Source organism: Echinops telfairi, unplaced genomic scaffold (genome assembly GCF_000313985.2).
Source record: "Echinops telfairi isolate 266 unplaced genomic scaffold, ASM31398v2 ScPeMD7_2573;HRSCAF=3158, whole genome shotgun sequence".
Classification (NCBI taxonomy): domain Eukaryota; kingdom Metazoa; phylum Chordata; class Mammalia; order Afrosoricida; family Tenrecidae; genus Echinops; species Echinops telfairi.
Genome location: NW_022106471.1, coordinates 11,480,538 through 11,496,264, shown reverse-complemented (window position 1 = coordinate 11,496,264; position 15,727 = coordinate 11,480,538). Strand labels below are relative to the sequence as shown.

Genomic DNA, 15,727 nt, shown 5'->3' with positions numbered 1-15,727 from the left:
ATTTTGATTCTCCTTGAAAATTTATGCCATCTGATAAGCGGTAACGTATTTCCCCTCCCACACCTCCTACCCATTCCTCAAATCTGTTCCACCTCCACACACCATGCTTGTCTGCAGGAAAACCGGTACAGAAATACAGAGTCAGAAGCAGCGGCATTGCCTCCCCAGCATGAAAAATTAAAGAACAAACACACACCACCCAAAGCTCCAACATTTATTGTGTCAATGTTAAGCACACTTTTTAAAAGACAACATAGAATGTATCGAAACAAAGGGCTAGAGGTTCATGCTCATTTCCACAATACGGGTAATTAGGTTGGCTGGTTTCGAAAGGGTGGGGACGTCGCTCCGGGGCAGCAGCGACGGGAAGCCCTCTAGACGGGCCTGGTTCACTGTTCCGATGAGGGTCTGTTTTTTTGTTTTTACTTTTTATTAAAAAATATAAATAAAACGGCACTGCAGGCCCAGGCAGGAAAGACTCTGCAGGACTCTGTCTTCGCACAACGGCTTCTTGGAGGTTACTGTCGGAAAAACATCACAAACTAGCAGGATGACAGACCAAGCTGATGTCGGCTGGGCGGCCCTGTGTCCACCCGGCCTCTGGGGGCTTCAAATTTTCTCAGAACTTAAGGGCTCTCGAGCTTCCATCCGAAAACTGCCACACATCTTGAGCTCTCTGGGCACTACGCCGAATGGGGGTGTGTGAAGCACCTAGAAACAGGTTGGGGACAGAGGAAGGGGGGGAAAAAAAAGTACAGCTGTGACTTGGCCCACTGCTTTTCTGTTCTCTATCTAGCTTTTACCAAGTCTAACTTCAATCAACCACAGGTTGGTTAACTTCAATCAACCACCAGTTGGTTAACGTCAGTCAACCACCTGCATCTTAAGCATGATTTGAAACTCCATCATCTCCCTCCCCACCCTCCACCATCTCTGACCTCACCTCCCCGTGGCTTTCCCACACCTTCCCTCCCTCCCTCCCTTCCCCCTCAGCCCCCCCCCCCCCTCCCCAGCCATAGGAGAACCCTAATAAACTCAGGACACACCCAGAAGGGAACACTTGCCCTTATGACTGAGAAAACTTAGTACGAAACAGTCCTTTGGTTGAGGAGAACAGGGCAGGGATTGGGGGCGGGGCTGGAGGGAAGTGGGGCGGGGGAAGGAGGAAGGACACTGAAAATAAAATTAAGCAAATAAACAAATGAAACCGTAAAGGAACGAAAAGCCAAAACTGATGTAAAATGCGGCAGCACAACGAAAACATGGAATGCCATCAAGTCCAACGCCAAAGCAGCAGTTACAAGAGGCGAGCACATCTCCAAAGGGAAACCCAGAAAGCCCAGCAGTGGCTCCCCAGTGGCACCCCAAACTGCCTGTGGGGGCTGTCAGCATGCAGGGCTCTGCTCCTCTTCCTTTCGGGTAAGGGGGCAAGGCCATGGTGAAGGGCAGAAGGGACGGGCCATTTTCCTCCGCCTGTGTCCATGGACCGGAAGCAGTAGAGCTGGGCGTCAGGATGTGCCTGCCAAGGAGGAGCTGGGCTACTACTGGGGCAGTCCAGGCCTCGTTGCCATGGCGACTGGAGCAGGGGGCCTGGGGCCTCCTCTCCCCCTGACTCCGAGGCCCAGGGTCTGGAGCTCAGCTGCTCTCAGGCACCCACCACCCTCACGCCCCCTGTGCAGTGGAGACCTGGACGAGGGCCTACTGTGTCCAGGTAGGCTCTGGGGACTCTCATCCCCAGTGCAGCGCCTAAGTCTGTCATGGAGGCCCTTGTAGCTGTTAACACAAATAAACTCTCTTGTCAGACCTGCGACCAAAATTTAAAGCCCTGACTACAACACATGGCACCGGGATGGGCATGTACCATGTTGACGGTTATTAACAAGCACAGCCCGCCTGGGCTCTTTTTGAGAAGGAGGCGGGGACCCATTTTCCAGGGGGCGTTGATTAGTTTGCCTTTGTAGCCTTTGTAGCTGTCTTGGACAGAACTACGATATATATGTTCCTTAGAGATCACCTTTTGCCTCTTTACAGAAAGGAAAAACAGTATTTGGATCAACCATTGAGCTGTGTTGAGACATGTGTAGGTACTTAAATACAATGACCTATGTGACCTGTATTGCAAGCGAGGAGCTAATGACCATAGAGGAACACTGGGAAATAGAGAGAGTGAGAGAGAGAGAGAGAGAGACATGAGCCCATCCCTCCAAAGGCTGATTCACTGGCCAGGTGTTTTAGTAACGGAAACAGAGGGCAAATGGGACAAGACGGAGGCAGGCAAAAATGATGCCAGCCACCCTGCTTCTACAAGGACTAGTTACAGCCACCCTACTTCTGTCTATATGCTCTGATGCCTATTTCCTCCAAAACGGGCTCATTTATTAGTTGGGCAGGCTGTAGGGCCTTAGGAGACACTTAAAGGGGGATTTGCTAAGTGGTTCATGCCTTTAAAAGTCAAGTCTTTAAAAACACACCTTCTCCATGCAGGTAAAAGGAACACTGCCAATTCCACCCTCACAGGCCAAATTCTTACTCTTTTGTTTTGCTTTTTTTTTCCTTTTAAATGGGAAGTTGACTAACGAACGAGTGGATGGATACATTCCTGAGCCCACCAGGCCCAGGGACAATGAAAGAACAGAATCTTAATGAAGAACACACAGTTACAACACAGTCATAAGAAATCATGCGTGCGTGCGTGCGTGTGTGTCCGTGTTGAGGGAGTTTAAAAACAACAACATTGTATTGCCTCCCTCACTCTGTGAGTAAAATGTGCCAAGTAAGACAGGATGGGGTCCCAAGCTCTTTTTAAGAAGGTCTGAAACAACCCCAGCACCTTTGAGGCCAGCTTTTGATATCTGTGAATTAAGCCACCCCCTGACCTTCTGTCTCTAATTGAAGTTATAACTGAGAGCCACTCACTTCCTCTCCAATTCTCACCTCAAACATTATGACTATATACGGGAGGTATGTATTGCATATACCAAAAAAAAGTGCTTTTTAAATAAACCGTTTCATCCACGAATGCCCTGGGAATAACTCAACCACAGCACGCCCCTGGCATCGCTATACCAATGAAGAACCATGTGTTCGCCTCCCTCCGAGCAACCTCTAAAATGTGTTGTTCTCAGTTCTGCTGTAGGCCCTAAACAAAGAGAGGAGAGACAGTAAACGGTTTCGGGCAGAAGGCGGCACGGGCCCTGCAAGGGTTTCGGGGTTAGAATCTGTGAAAAAGAGTTATGTGTTGCATTCCTGTGTAGTAAGATGTCTGCACAATGTAGCTAGAGAGGAACGCTTTAAGCACCAGGAGTTCAGGCTGGTAGAGTATTAACAGATCCATCGAGTGTCACAGAAACTTACTTGGGAATTCTGGAAAATGTTAACTGTTTCCTCATTTAAAAAGTTAAAAAATAATAATGTATATGATATATAGCACAGATTCATCTTACTGTTGGAAATGTTTTCTGTGGTATTTCAGATCAAGAGTTTTAATTTTAGGATTCCGGATATAAGATGTCATTTATAAGTTATATCCGTGCTGGCTAGGTCTTCATGATTCTATTGTTCACTCGGCTTCAGAAATAATATTTTATAAGAGGACTTCAAGAAGTCAGGAGACTAAGTAACCCGAAGAACCTGTCTCCCAATAAATTTATTTAACTTTGGGCCCATGTAAATCAAACATAATCTGTGATTTATCACCAGATGTTTGCACCCCTCCCCATTCCCCATTTGATTTAAGAAATCTGAACATACAAGGATACTGTATCCACCATTAATTCTGTCTGTCAGCCTGCAAAACCTAATTACACTAAGAGCATCATATACTGAGAAATTAAAATGAATACTGTTTCTAAAACCTGCACAGCTGCACTCGTAGCTCCCAATAAAAAGAGTAATAAGAACACAGAGGTTTTATGGACATTTGATAACGTTAGAGTAGAAGTCGCCATGTCTGAAACAGGCATGGGACTGGGAATATTTCTGTCTGGACCAGGATTTTGGAATCCATTTTGAAGTTTACCTGATCTAAAAACAACTCTATCTTGTGCCGGTGCACTGACAGTTAGCCAATTTTCTGAAGCACCCTCCCAATTCCATCCCAGCTGCCCTCCAATGTTCTCCAAGATCCTAGCAGGATACCTCTAGTTCCGCCCTCTGTTTCCCACCCAAGTAGGCTGTCTTGCCTCAGACATAAGGCATTATTACATGACAAGGCCACCTAACAGGCATTAGGGCATAAGAATGGAAACGAACAACAAAACTAAGCTGCTACCACAAGAAGAAAACAGAATGGCTTTTGTTGGGGTTTGTACAAAAATCGGAAAGATGTCACATCCACTGGTCTACAGTGGGGACAGGGAGACAGGATCCCAGAGGCGGGTGTTTATGGAAAGGCAAGAGATGCCGCCACATGCACTGTGTGTAAGACTACTGACTGCACATAGCTCCGAGAAGGGTCTCTCTTTTGAATGGATCTAACTTGCTTTTCCCGGATGGTGTTTTTGTAACATTTCATCAGTCCTCTTGGTTGGTCAAAAGACAACTGAATGGGACTCCTGGTACTGCTACCCTCCATTTGGAGTCCGCCCTGCACATGTGGGACTTCAAAGTCCCAAGGCACAGCACCGTACATCTCAAGAAAGGAGGGGCTCCTTCTAGATCAGATCACATCTGGCTAAACCCCAGACTGTTCTCCCTCTTGGTGCTTGAACTGGATGCCTTTCTGAATTTTCAGGTGAGGGGTGGGCTATTTGGGGTACGAGGGAAGATTTCTTATGTGAAGGCTAAAGGACGGTTTTTTTTTTAAAGCCTCCCCCATCCCACCTCCACCCCTCTTATATTCTACCATAGGGCAAGGACGGAGGCTAGAAAAGACCGGTGAGCAACGAGAACAGCACAAGTTCCAAAGGAAATACAAGCTGAAGAGGCAAGTTTTTCATCTAGAGCTGAATGGACCACAGCTAAGAGATGGAGGAAAGGTTTTTAACATCAGCCTGAAAAGCATCTTCTATTTCTTGAAAAGTATTCTGGAACTGTAAAGGCTAAAAACTATTGTCTATGGTTTGAGATATGTCTATTTCAATACAGTAAGTATTTTATGTTCCTTTAGGGTATAATACACGCATCAAAATATCCATAGAAATAATCCTGAAAAAGACTAACTGGCCTTCTCTTAAAACTTGTTATTTTCTTGAAAGTAATTTACAGAGTGTGTCAAATGAGGACACAAGAAGCTTACATTGTGTACTTTAATTTTTTTTATTTTTTTTTCAATAAAGGGACAAAATGGGTGTATGAACAGGTTAATGCAGACAACTGCCAAAAAAACACAGACAGTGGTTTTTCCAATAGAACTTAACAAAGACCAGAAACAAATACAATAAAAAGCCAGGTTGTAATGACCTTTGGTCATCCAAATAAAAAAAATAATAATAATAAAAACAAAGAAAAATAAAAGATCAAATTAAGTGCCTCTGTTTGGAACAGCGCACACAAGCAATAATAAATAGTGACTCCCATAGTAAAAGATAAAATTTCAAGTTACGACAAACAGCTTTCATTACAGGAATAGAAAAGGCCAATAACAAAATATTCTGCATTGCCATTTACAAAAAAGTATCGACTAAAGCGGGCTTTCTCTTTAATATGCTTTGCATATGAAATTCTTTCCAATCTAAATATAAAGCACCATTTAGTTTTTGGCAATGAAAAAAACTGCAAAACATTTTTTTTCCTTTTTTTTTTTTCCTCTTTTACTGCATATGAAGGTAAGATGCTGGAATGTGGGGTGATAGAAGGGAAGGGGTAAAAAGCACACTACAGAACAAACCAACGTTATTAGCTTGCAGTACTGCATACAGCATGGCAGCAGAAAAAAGGAACAAAAAAGGATATGTACAACCCCTAGGACAGCCATCCGTGTGACATTCTAACAGGCTCCCCCAAACCGCCATTATATGGCTTCTCATCTGTACAATGTCACACTTTTTTGTCTCTCTCTTTTCTTTTTCTTTCTTTTTTTTTTTTTTTTGGAGCATACAAATAATTTGCACTATATTATCCTGCCAAATTAAAAAAATATACTGTGGCAGCCTGTCTTTTTTTTTCCACTACCAAAAAAGGTACATTGATACCTTTTAAGAGAACAAGCAACAGTTAAAAATACAAGCTTCAATATAAATACTATAGTGCCTAACACTAGATGAACATTTAATTCAAATACCATTCTAGAAATACAGAAAAAAGACCATAAATGTGTTTTAGCATAGGAATCAACATGAGTGTGCATTTTCCTATATTTAAGTACTATATAATCTTAAACCTTTCCCCCATGTATGTTTTCTTTTTTACAACCTGAAGAGCGGTGTGTACCCAAGGCATAGAATTTCCACTACCATTTTTAATGGATAACAAGTCCTGTAACACCACCAAGACAATGGAACCCGAAAATGCAGTTCCCCCTAAACAGAATGAAGTGTTTTCTTAAAAAAATTTTTTTCTTAACATTTATATTTTAAAAAGTTTTGTACAAAAAAATCCTTGCACTGTAGACGCGAAAGCAATCATTCATTTCTATGTTAAATGTATTCTGTTTCCATTCACAGCGCTTTGCAATGTTGCGTCCATGTTAGTTAGCTCATTAGTCAAGTAAATGGCTGGCAAAGTTTTGTTTTTGTTTTTTAAATGCTCATCAATGAGATCGTGGTGTTTTTTGTTTTTGTTTTTTCAGCATTCTCGCAACTTTTCCCTTTAAGTATAGACCTGTAAACTGGGAAAATTGTACAGTGCACTTAATTGTCCTATCTGAGCAGGTTTCTTTTATACTCAACCTCTGCACCTCTGATTAGAGAAAAGGTCCAGATCTCACAGGCTGAGTGAAGTGCTATTTGAACACCAACTGGGGCAGATGCTAGCTTAATAAAGAAGAAACAATTAAAAAAATAATAAAATAAGAACAATGAATCCTCTTCCATGGTAACACAAATAGCACACAGTATAAGGAAAAGAAATGAAGTACAACTTTTAGGGAGCACAGACAACTATACTGCTCTCAAAATTCTCTCTTCTTGTTGTAAGAATGTCCCATTGAAACACACGTCTCGAGAATTCATAGTGAGTCATCATTGTATCAATAGTAGCTTATACACCTGTTCTAGTTTAAAATGGCTAATAGTACCACGTTGTGCTAATACATCACATATTTTCCCCTCTGTCAAGCCTTCTTGTCAGCCTCTTCTTTTTAAACATGGAATACAAAGTCTTAAAGTTTCTAATGTGATTGTCCACTTGACAACCAAGTTGGATCTGGATCTATTTCTTTTGCTGCCAGAAATTTTTTTTTTCCTTTTTAAAAAAGGGCATTATTTAAAAGAAGTTCACTTCATTTAAAAAAAATGAATTCCTTACTAATCATTTAATTCTGCTTCAGGGCTTTTGCACGTTGCACATTCAATTTAATCATCATTTAACTAAAAATAAAACTTTGGGCAAAACAGCCCAATTTTTTAAGCTCTCACCAGGAGCAAAATAGCTTTTATACTGGTATAATCAGTTTTGTTTATAAAAATTAAACTAAAGGGAAAATGATGATTAACTAGGACTTAATGGGTCATATTTTTAGGTAGCCATTGTTGTGAGAAATATAATATAGAATTATATGCTAGGTCCTAAGGTTTATTACCTCATCCAATGCTGAATTAAGCTACAAGTTTATAACAAGTAGAAAGAACCACCAATGTGGTTTTATTAAATCCAAGGCACTCATATTTGAAAACCAAATAATAAGACTTTTTTTTTATTAATTTGTCAATTCCAGGCCTTTTATTTTTAAACTTTCCAATTGATTCTTTTAACCCTTCAGAGACAGACATTTAGCTCAAAGAGAATGATTTTTTTTTCAGTGCTATATCTACTCTGTCTACCGAGGGTTAATCCCAAGACTGTTTTTCCTCCTCACATGATAAAATAAAACTGTACATGATATGTATTACAGAATGTATGCAGCATGGTTTCTCTCTCTCTCTCTCTCTCTTAGAACGGAACTGGAAACAGATCAGGGACAATTTAAAATAGCCATAACATACCATACATGCTGTCTACGTTTAAAAAAACAACAACCAACCAAGGGGGGGGGGGAGCAAAACAAAAAAACATACACGACATGTAAATTATTGCACAAGAGAAAGGCTCAAAGTTTGCGTAAAATGCAATACTATTGCCCCATACAGATCATGCATTCAAACGGTGAGAACATAAAGGGGGGAAAAAAAGTTTTTTTAAGGAAAAAAACAAAACAAAACAGGTGTGCTGGTGACAAGCACTCTCATATTCTTAGCTTCCGTTATTTCCGTTAATGTTTGTTTGTTTAAATCACTTGGGACTAGAAAAAAATCCTAGCGGGAGTGGGGCCGGAGGGGGCGATGGGGAAGGGAAGGGGGGCGGTGAAAAAAGGGGGTGTCGGGTGGGAGCGAGGGAGGGGGCATGAAGATCCCTCTATTCCGTTTTTATATCATTATTCAACACTCGATCACTGTGCCACTTTTTCATGTGTTTCTCCAGGGTACTGTACACGCTAAAAGGCATCTTACAAATTTCACATTTGTAAACGTCCTTGCCCACCTGGCCATGCGTTTTCATGTGCCTGGTGAGCTTGCTACTCTGGGCACAGGCATAGTTGCACAGCTCGCACTTATACGGCCTTTCGCCTGTGTGGCTTCTCCTGTGGACAGTGAGATTGCTACAGTTCTTGAAGACTTTCCCACAGTACTCACAAGTGTCGCTGCGTCTGCCCTCTTTTGAGCTGGGCCTGCCCGGGCCCGGACCACTAATATGGGGCGTGCTCCCTCCACTTCCCGTGCCGCTGCGCCCCGAGATCCCTCCGTCCAGCTCCCCGGGCGGCGTGGAGAAGCGCAAGCTCCCGTTCTCCGAGGAGTGCTCCGACGAGGAGGCGAAAGGCGATTGTCTGGAGTCTCCGAAGCTCAGGAAGGGGTCTTTGAGCTGCCTGGAGGCCGCGTAGCCGGCCAGCCACTGCGAGTACACGTTCTCCGTGTTGGGCATCGCGGCCGGGGGCAGGTCGAACTCCTTCTCGAGCTTGATGCGCTTGGAGAAGGGGCTCAGCGCGCTGGGGCTCCCCAGCAGCAGCTTTTTGGACAGGCCCCCCGAGGCCGACTCGCCCGGGGAGCAGCCGCGGCCGTTAACAGTGCCATCGTCTATGCGGTCCGACTCGCCGGCCACCGAGTCTTCGTCGCACGTGTCCCTGTGGCCCTCGGCCTCGGCCAGGTGGCCGCGCTTATGCTTCTCGCCCAGGACCTGGTGGAAGGCCTCGCTGAAGTGCTGCATGGAGCTGAGCACCATGCCCTGCATGACGTCGGGCAGGCCTCGGCCCTCGTCGCCCACGCCCACCACGGCGCCCCGGGAGCTGTTCTCGTGGTGCCGCGCCGCCTCCAGGCTCAGCCCGAAGCCGTAGTCCACCCTCTCGCTCTCGGTCAGCTCCTCCTCCTCCTCTTCCTCCTCTTCTTCCTCTTCCTCCTCGTCCTCCTCTTCCTCCTCGTCCCCGTTCTCCGGGATCAGGGTGGGGTCGTTCTCGCTCTTGAACTTGGCCACCACGGACTTGAGCGCGCTGCTGGCGCTGCCCACCAGGTCGCTGGTGCCGGGCTCCGGGGAGCTGGCGGTGGAGAGGCCGTCGTCCGACTTGACCGTCATGGGGGACGACTTGTGCATGTGCGTCTTCATGTGGCGCTTCAGCTTGCTGGCCTGCGTGCACGCGTGGTCGCACAGGTTGCACTTGTAGGGCTTCTCGCCCGTGTGGCTGCGCCGGTGCACCACCAAGTTGCTCTGAAATTTGAACGTCTTGCCGCAGAACTCGCATGACTTGGACTTGACCGGGGGCTGGGAGGGAGGAGGGGCGGATTGCAGAGGAGGGAGGGGGGGCGTCGCCAGGAAGGGCGGCTTGCTACCTGGCTGGAATGGTTGCAGTAACCTTTGCATAGGGCTGGGCCGGCCTGGGGACAGCGGTGGGCTAGACGTGTTCCCTGCCAGCTCTCTAAGTCTCCTAGAGAAATCCATGGCGGGAGGCTCCATAGCCATTGGATTCAACCGCAGCACCCTGTCAAAGGCACTCGGGTGATGGGTGGCCAGGGCCATCTCTTCCGCCCCCAGGCGCTCTATGCGGTGGGGGTCCAAGTGATGTCTCGGTGGTGGACTAAACAGGGGGGGAGTGGGTGGAAAGCGCCCTTCTGCCAGGCCCGGAGCCTCTCTCGATACCGATCCTGGTATTCTTAGCAGGTTAAAGGGGTTATTGTCTGCAATATGAATCCCATGGAGAGGTGGCTGGGAAGGGCATTCTGCACCTAGTCCTGAAGGGATACCAACCCGCGGGGTCAGGGGGCTTCCGTGTTCGCTTTCTAAGTAGATTCTTAATCCATGAGTGTTCTGTGCGTGTTGCAAGAGAAACCATGCACTGGTGAATGGCTGTTTGCAAGTTGTACATGTGTAGCTGCTGGGCTCATCTTTACCTGCAAAATAATACAACACCAATGTTTAAGCAACGAGGCAGGCATCAGCAATGCTCATTTATGCTTCCCCTCCAGCCTCCCCTGCCCTCTCCCCCTCAACCCCAAGGCCTAAGCCTAACCCCTCACCATGCCTTGGCCCGTCTGGTGGTTGGCGCTCACTCTCTACACATGTTTTGTTTTTTAATCCAGTCCTCCCAAACACAAAGCTCTAGACCAATCGGAGGGTCCCTACATCCTAGCAACCTCTGAGCTCACCCACTCGCACCCACCCTCTTTCACCCACTCTCGGCCCCTCTGTTTCCACATCTGTTAAGTGAGGGGCTTAGACAAGGTGACCAGAGAGAAATCCTATTAAGCTGTGACACCAGCACCCCCCCCCCCCGCCCCCCGGGGTGGCCGATGAACTTCCTAAAGAGGTGGTCACTTCATACAGACATCAAAGGGAGGTCGACTCAACTACAAGGTACAAGTCCTGAAGGTGCTTTTAATTCCCGTCGAAACTAAATAAATAAAAACAAGGACTCGGAAAACCCCGTCCCTTGGAAGAGAGATGGGCGACTTTCTCGTTAGCTCGTGGGGTGCTACGAAAGACTCCAAAGAGAAATCAAATTCCGGGCTCCCCAATCTGTTGTAGGCCGTCTTCCGGAGTCATCCCTGAGTCAAAGAAACGCAGCTCCCAGAGAAGTTGGGAGGAGCGCCTGGTGCCAACTTCAGCAGACCCAGCATCCTAGTTTAAGGAACAGTTAAAGCCGCCAGCACCGTGACAGGCTGAGAAATGCTACACTAGCCTCCTCCTCATTATTTTGAGAGGCTAACAACGTGAACCAAATTATACAACATCCTGCGCCCTCGGCTGAGACTGGGCTCCAGTTGAGAAAGAAACAGAAAGATACAGTTCAGCCAGTCAACTCTTTGGACAGGAGCCAAGCCGTCTGGAGAGGGGCCCTGCTTAAGTCACATTATTTCTTTCTCGCTGAAAAGAACCCGAGAGTGGTAAATGCCACTTTGGCAAAGAGGGGCCGGCTTGATTTCACAATCATTTATTTTTAGAGATAGCTAAATTTTAAAAAAATTTTAAATCAAGACACCCAGGGAGTATGTAACCAACAGTTTACCAGTCAACTGTAGCAGTCAGAAGGCCACACATGTTGGTGGCCAAAGGACAAGACTGATAAAAAAATAATAATCAAAATTTTTTTAAAGGATAACTTGCCAACACCCCGAAAAAGAGTGTATCAACCACAATTTAGAAGCAGCAACCCCTGCCCCGGCATTCTTTTTAAAAAGAGGTTGCTAGGATTTGGCAGTTAACTTTTTTAAAAGGGGGGGGGACCACCGTGACGTTAAAGAGTGGGAACGAGTGGAGTGGAAATGAGGAATTAATCAATTATATGATTCTTCCATTAGCAAGCCAGACAGAAAAACTGGCAGGGTCTTCTTGAAGCCCCAACCACCCGTCTTCCAAAACAAGCCAGGCCGGGCCGCAGCCCTTGTCTACATAGTGAACCCGGAGTCTGACCTTGTAATTTACTTTACAAAGCAGTTATAATCTCACTCAATATAGCCTACTCCTGGGTAAATCTCTTTAACAAGATTAGATGATAAGATACCAAAATTAGGTTTCTAGCATTTGCCTAATGTGGAGGGGGCTAAAAAAAAAAAAAACGCAGCAGAAAGATTTTGAAAGAAAGCGCTGACATTAGGATCACATTCTCTGCCTATTTTTGTTTGCCTCCTCGCTTCAAAGGGAGATAACAAGCACCATCTGAGAGTATTTTCACAAAATTTTTGTTGTTGTTGAACAATGACTTGGGTCCCAAATAGGCAGAGAGAGAGGGGGCGGGGAAAGAAAATAAAAAGGGATCTGGTTCCAACTCTGGTGGCCCTCGGTGGCCTGCTCCTTTGGCTCTCTAGGCCTCTTGTGTGATTATCAGATATTTATAGCTGACAGTCTGAATTGGGTAAGTAAAAAGGAAATTCGTCAGCTGAAGCAAGTCTTTAACACTTTCGTCATCATCCCTCCAGTTGCCTAAAAAGCCTATTTTAGCTCCTCGTGTCGTGTGGAAACCCAGGAGCACACCCATCATTGGTGAGGCTTGTTCTGCACACACCATGAATGCGGCCACGGACAAGTAAAAGACTGGGGCCCATGGCCCCGTGGCAGGGGTCTCTTTCGTGGCGCGCTTCCAAACAGGCTCGCACGAGGAAAGTCTGTTTTATTTTGCTGCCCTGCGCTCCCTAATTCCCTTCCCAGCCCCCAGAGCCAGGATGCGAACGCTGTGCTGGTACTCTCCCCCCTGGCCCTTCCCTCTCTCTCATACAGCAGGTCAGAGAAAATGGCATTTTATCTTATAATGAGCACACAACGCGCAGTTTTCTCTACCGCGTTTTAGCATTCCCATCAACTAGATATTCTAGATCATGAGGGCAGCTAGTATAATCATAATGTCAATGAGAAGGGCTGGTACGATGGAGACTAAAGATTACGTGGAAAGGGCTGCTTTGAAACTGGTAATTATTATCAGGCCACTAATAGCAAATGATGCATTACAGCTTCACCATATAATCTGCACCTCACTCAGCTCGTGCCAGCGCAACTTATTATATTACGGTGCTCACAGATTCTAAAGTCCTAAACTGCAGTCATCAATAAATGTGTTACCTGCCATAATTTGTGAAATTACTCTGTTCGTAACATCGTGGCTGGTTTAGAAAGACCAGAATTGATTTCCTGCATGGCAAAAATTAGGACTGCATTGATTTATTGACGTGTAAAATATAATAATATTCTTCATTTACTCTGATGAAAATCAACTTCTCAATTTGAGAGCCTCATTGGGCATTCAACTCGGAGTGCTTTGGTTTTAGCGCAGTACGCTCAGGCCTGGTCCCCCAGCCTAGGAACCCCCGGTATCCACAGGGGTTTTATTTTATTGGCTTCTAGGCCATTCTCTTTTCCGGCAAAGAATGATCCTAGGTCTGGTTGGTCCCTATGCTGCTACGTCTCACGTGCTCTGTGAGTCGGGGTTTGGCACCAGAAGGTCTGAGGCCAGAATGCTGGTTCTATCGTCTCCTAGTTCAGTGACTCTGGGGCAGTCTTTGCATTTCTTAGAGGCTGGGGTCTCCCCATCTGTAAAATGGGCACAAAAACAGTACCTTCAAGAATTGCTACGAGGCTCAAAAGCCCTTTGTCAACTCCCCGGTTCAAAACGAATGTGATTTTTCATTACTGCCAGGTCTGACTAATGACGGAGCCTCATGGCTAACTACATTCGATGCCCAGAATGGCTTCCAGAGGAAAATCTGAACCTAAGCCTTGCCACCCTCAGAGGGTGTGTTGCTGAAAGTCACATGACTGGCCCACAGGCAGGGAGGTCACAGGTAATTAAAAAAAAAACTCTGGAAGCCAAGAGCAGCCAGCTATGGCAGCTACGTGGGGTGGGAGCCTGCTTCCCTAGAGAACTTTCTGGAACTCTACAACCCTTGAGCACAGAGAGTATCTGGGCCTCTGCACACCTAACTCCTAGTTTCCCACCCACCCAAACTCACAGCCTCGGGAAGACTGAGAAAGAACTGAACGGTGTCCCAGGCAAGCAGCGCTTTGGACTCTCGGCTCCACCCTCCTCTTTCCTACCTGGCTCCCTTCTCTCTCTCCTCCCCAAAGGTGGCTCGGTTCCCACAGCCAAGTGTGAGCCCCAGGCACCCCCAGCAAAACCAGGGAGCTCTCCCCACCCAGTCAACGTGTAAGGACTTGAAACCAAGAGTCCAACCCCCTAAACTCTCTGCAATCTGTAACCTAACCCAGGCTTGGGCCCAGCTGGGTGGGGGGGGGGGTGGGCGAACGGGAAGTGGGGGGGCAGATGAGGTGCCTTTAACCCCTGCACCACCCAGCCCTCAGGACCCAAGGCTTATGAAATTCACACAATAACTCTTTGTTACCTAAGACTACCTAGGAGTTAGCACAAGTAAACAACTGGCTCTGAACTAGGTCTCGGGGTGAATGCCCTGCCTGGCAAACACCGTTCTCGGGACTCAGGATGGTTTGGTCCAGTGTACACCCATCCAGACACACTCTCCCCTCTTGCTAGCCTCCACACCTGCTTCTCTCTCTGGTATTCTCTTCCCAGGGCCTCTGGCTGTCTTTCTGTTTCTTTTTCTTACCCCTGTTCCACAACAGTGATTTTTTTTTTTCATGGACTTTCAAAATAAAAACACTGTTCCCGGATAAAAATTAGACATCTCACTCTTTTTATTTCTTCCTTGAATTTGCACTTTTGAGTTTGTGTTTGGGGTGGAACCCATCATCCCTGAAGCCCCACTGTCTAGGCACACAGCCCTCATCCCGTTTACTCCTCCACAGAGAAAGAAACTGCCTTGCTGTCTAATGCAACATCCTTCAAAAATACTTTTGATAAGCATATGCATCTACATTTCATTAAAAGGGCCCTGCTATAAAAAGTTGGCTCTGAGCAAGTAAACAGGATTGTTCAAATGGAAACCTTATATTTGAATGTATATTTTTCTCTAAAACCGGGGACAATATGGGTAAATTAAATAGATATCAACACACACACACATACACATACACGCACACCTACCTACAAGGGTGAGTCTGAAAGTATTGCTACTGGGGTTCCAGTTCAAACATGGGTGCGTTTATTCTAAACAAAAGATGTTTTAAAAGTCTTTGCAATGGCTGCAGACAAGTTTTCTCCACAATATACTAGGCTTGGTCTTGCTAGGGCGCCTTAAAAAACAAAGGTCCAATCAAAACAGTGGTTTCCAGGGGGATCTACTACGTTAGTTAAATTCAAGGCAGGGAAGTCAGCTCAGAAGGTTACAGGATTTCAAAGGGGCCATAAACTATTGCACTGAGGAATTTTCTCCCTTCATGACACTACACCTGTTCATTCTTCTAGGGCAGGGGTTGGCGAACTTCTGAGACAGAAAAACCAATCCTGCCCCTCCCAACAATTTAAAAATTATTGAGAGCCATAAATACGTTTTTATGAATGAAGCCACCATGATCTGAATAACAGCCTGAAGACTTGTCTGTTTCACGTCAGAGCCACCTGTACGTACCAAGAAAGCTGCATATGGCTCTCAAGCCACTGATGGAGTTGGGCCGCTAACCACCAGGTGGGCAGTTAACACTGGTGGCTCCACGGGAGAAAGAGCGGCAGTCTCGGCAACTCTCACGGGGTGGTCTGCCCAGG

General features: G+C 46.0%; 1 protein-coding gene across 3 annotated transcripts in view; it reads right to left on the bottom strand.

Annotated features, from left to right (window-relative positions):
- Positions 1-200: 200 nt before the first annotated feature.
- The window catches only part of BCL11A (BAF chromatin remodeling complex subunit BCL11A), a 104,981-nt gene continuing 89,454 nt past the window's right edge, over positions 201-15,727 (bottom strand). The window contains exons 5-6 of one of the 3 annotated variants that reach the window (XM_004710206.4): positions 8,769-10,511; positions 201-711 (exon numbers count right to left, since the gene is read on the bottom strand). In XM_004710206.4, coding sequence (XP_004710263.1) covers positions 620-711; positions 8,769-10,511 — 1,835 coding nt within the window. In that variant the 3' untranslated portion in view covers positions 201-619. Of the gene's footprint in view, positions 712-5,103; positions 10,512-15,727 lie in introns of those variants that run through there. The other 2 variants (XM_004710207.4, XM_004710203.2) reach the window with 2 other exon arrangements.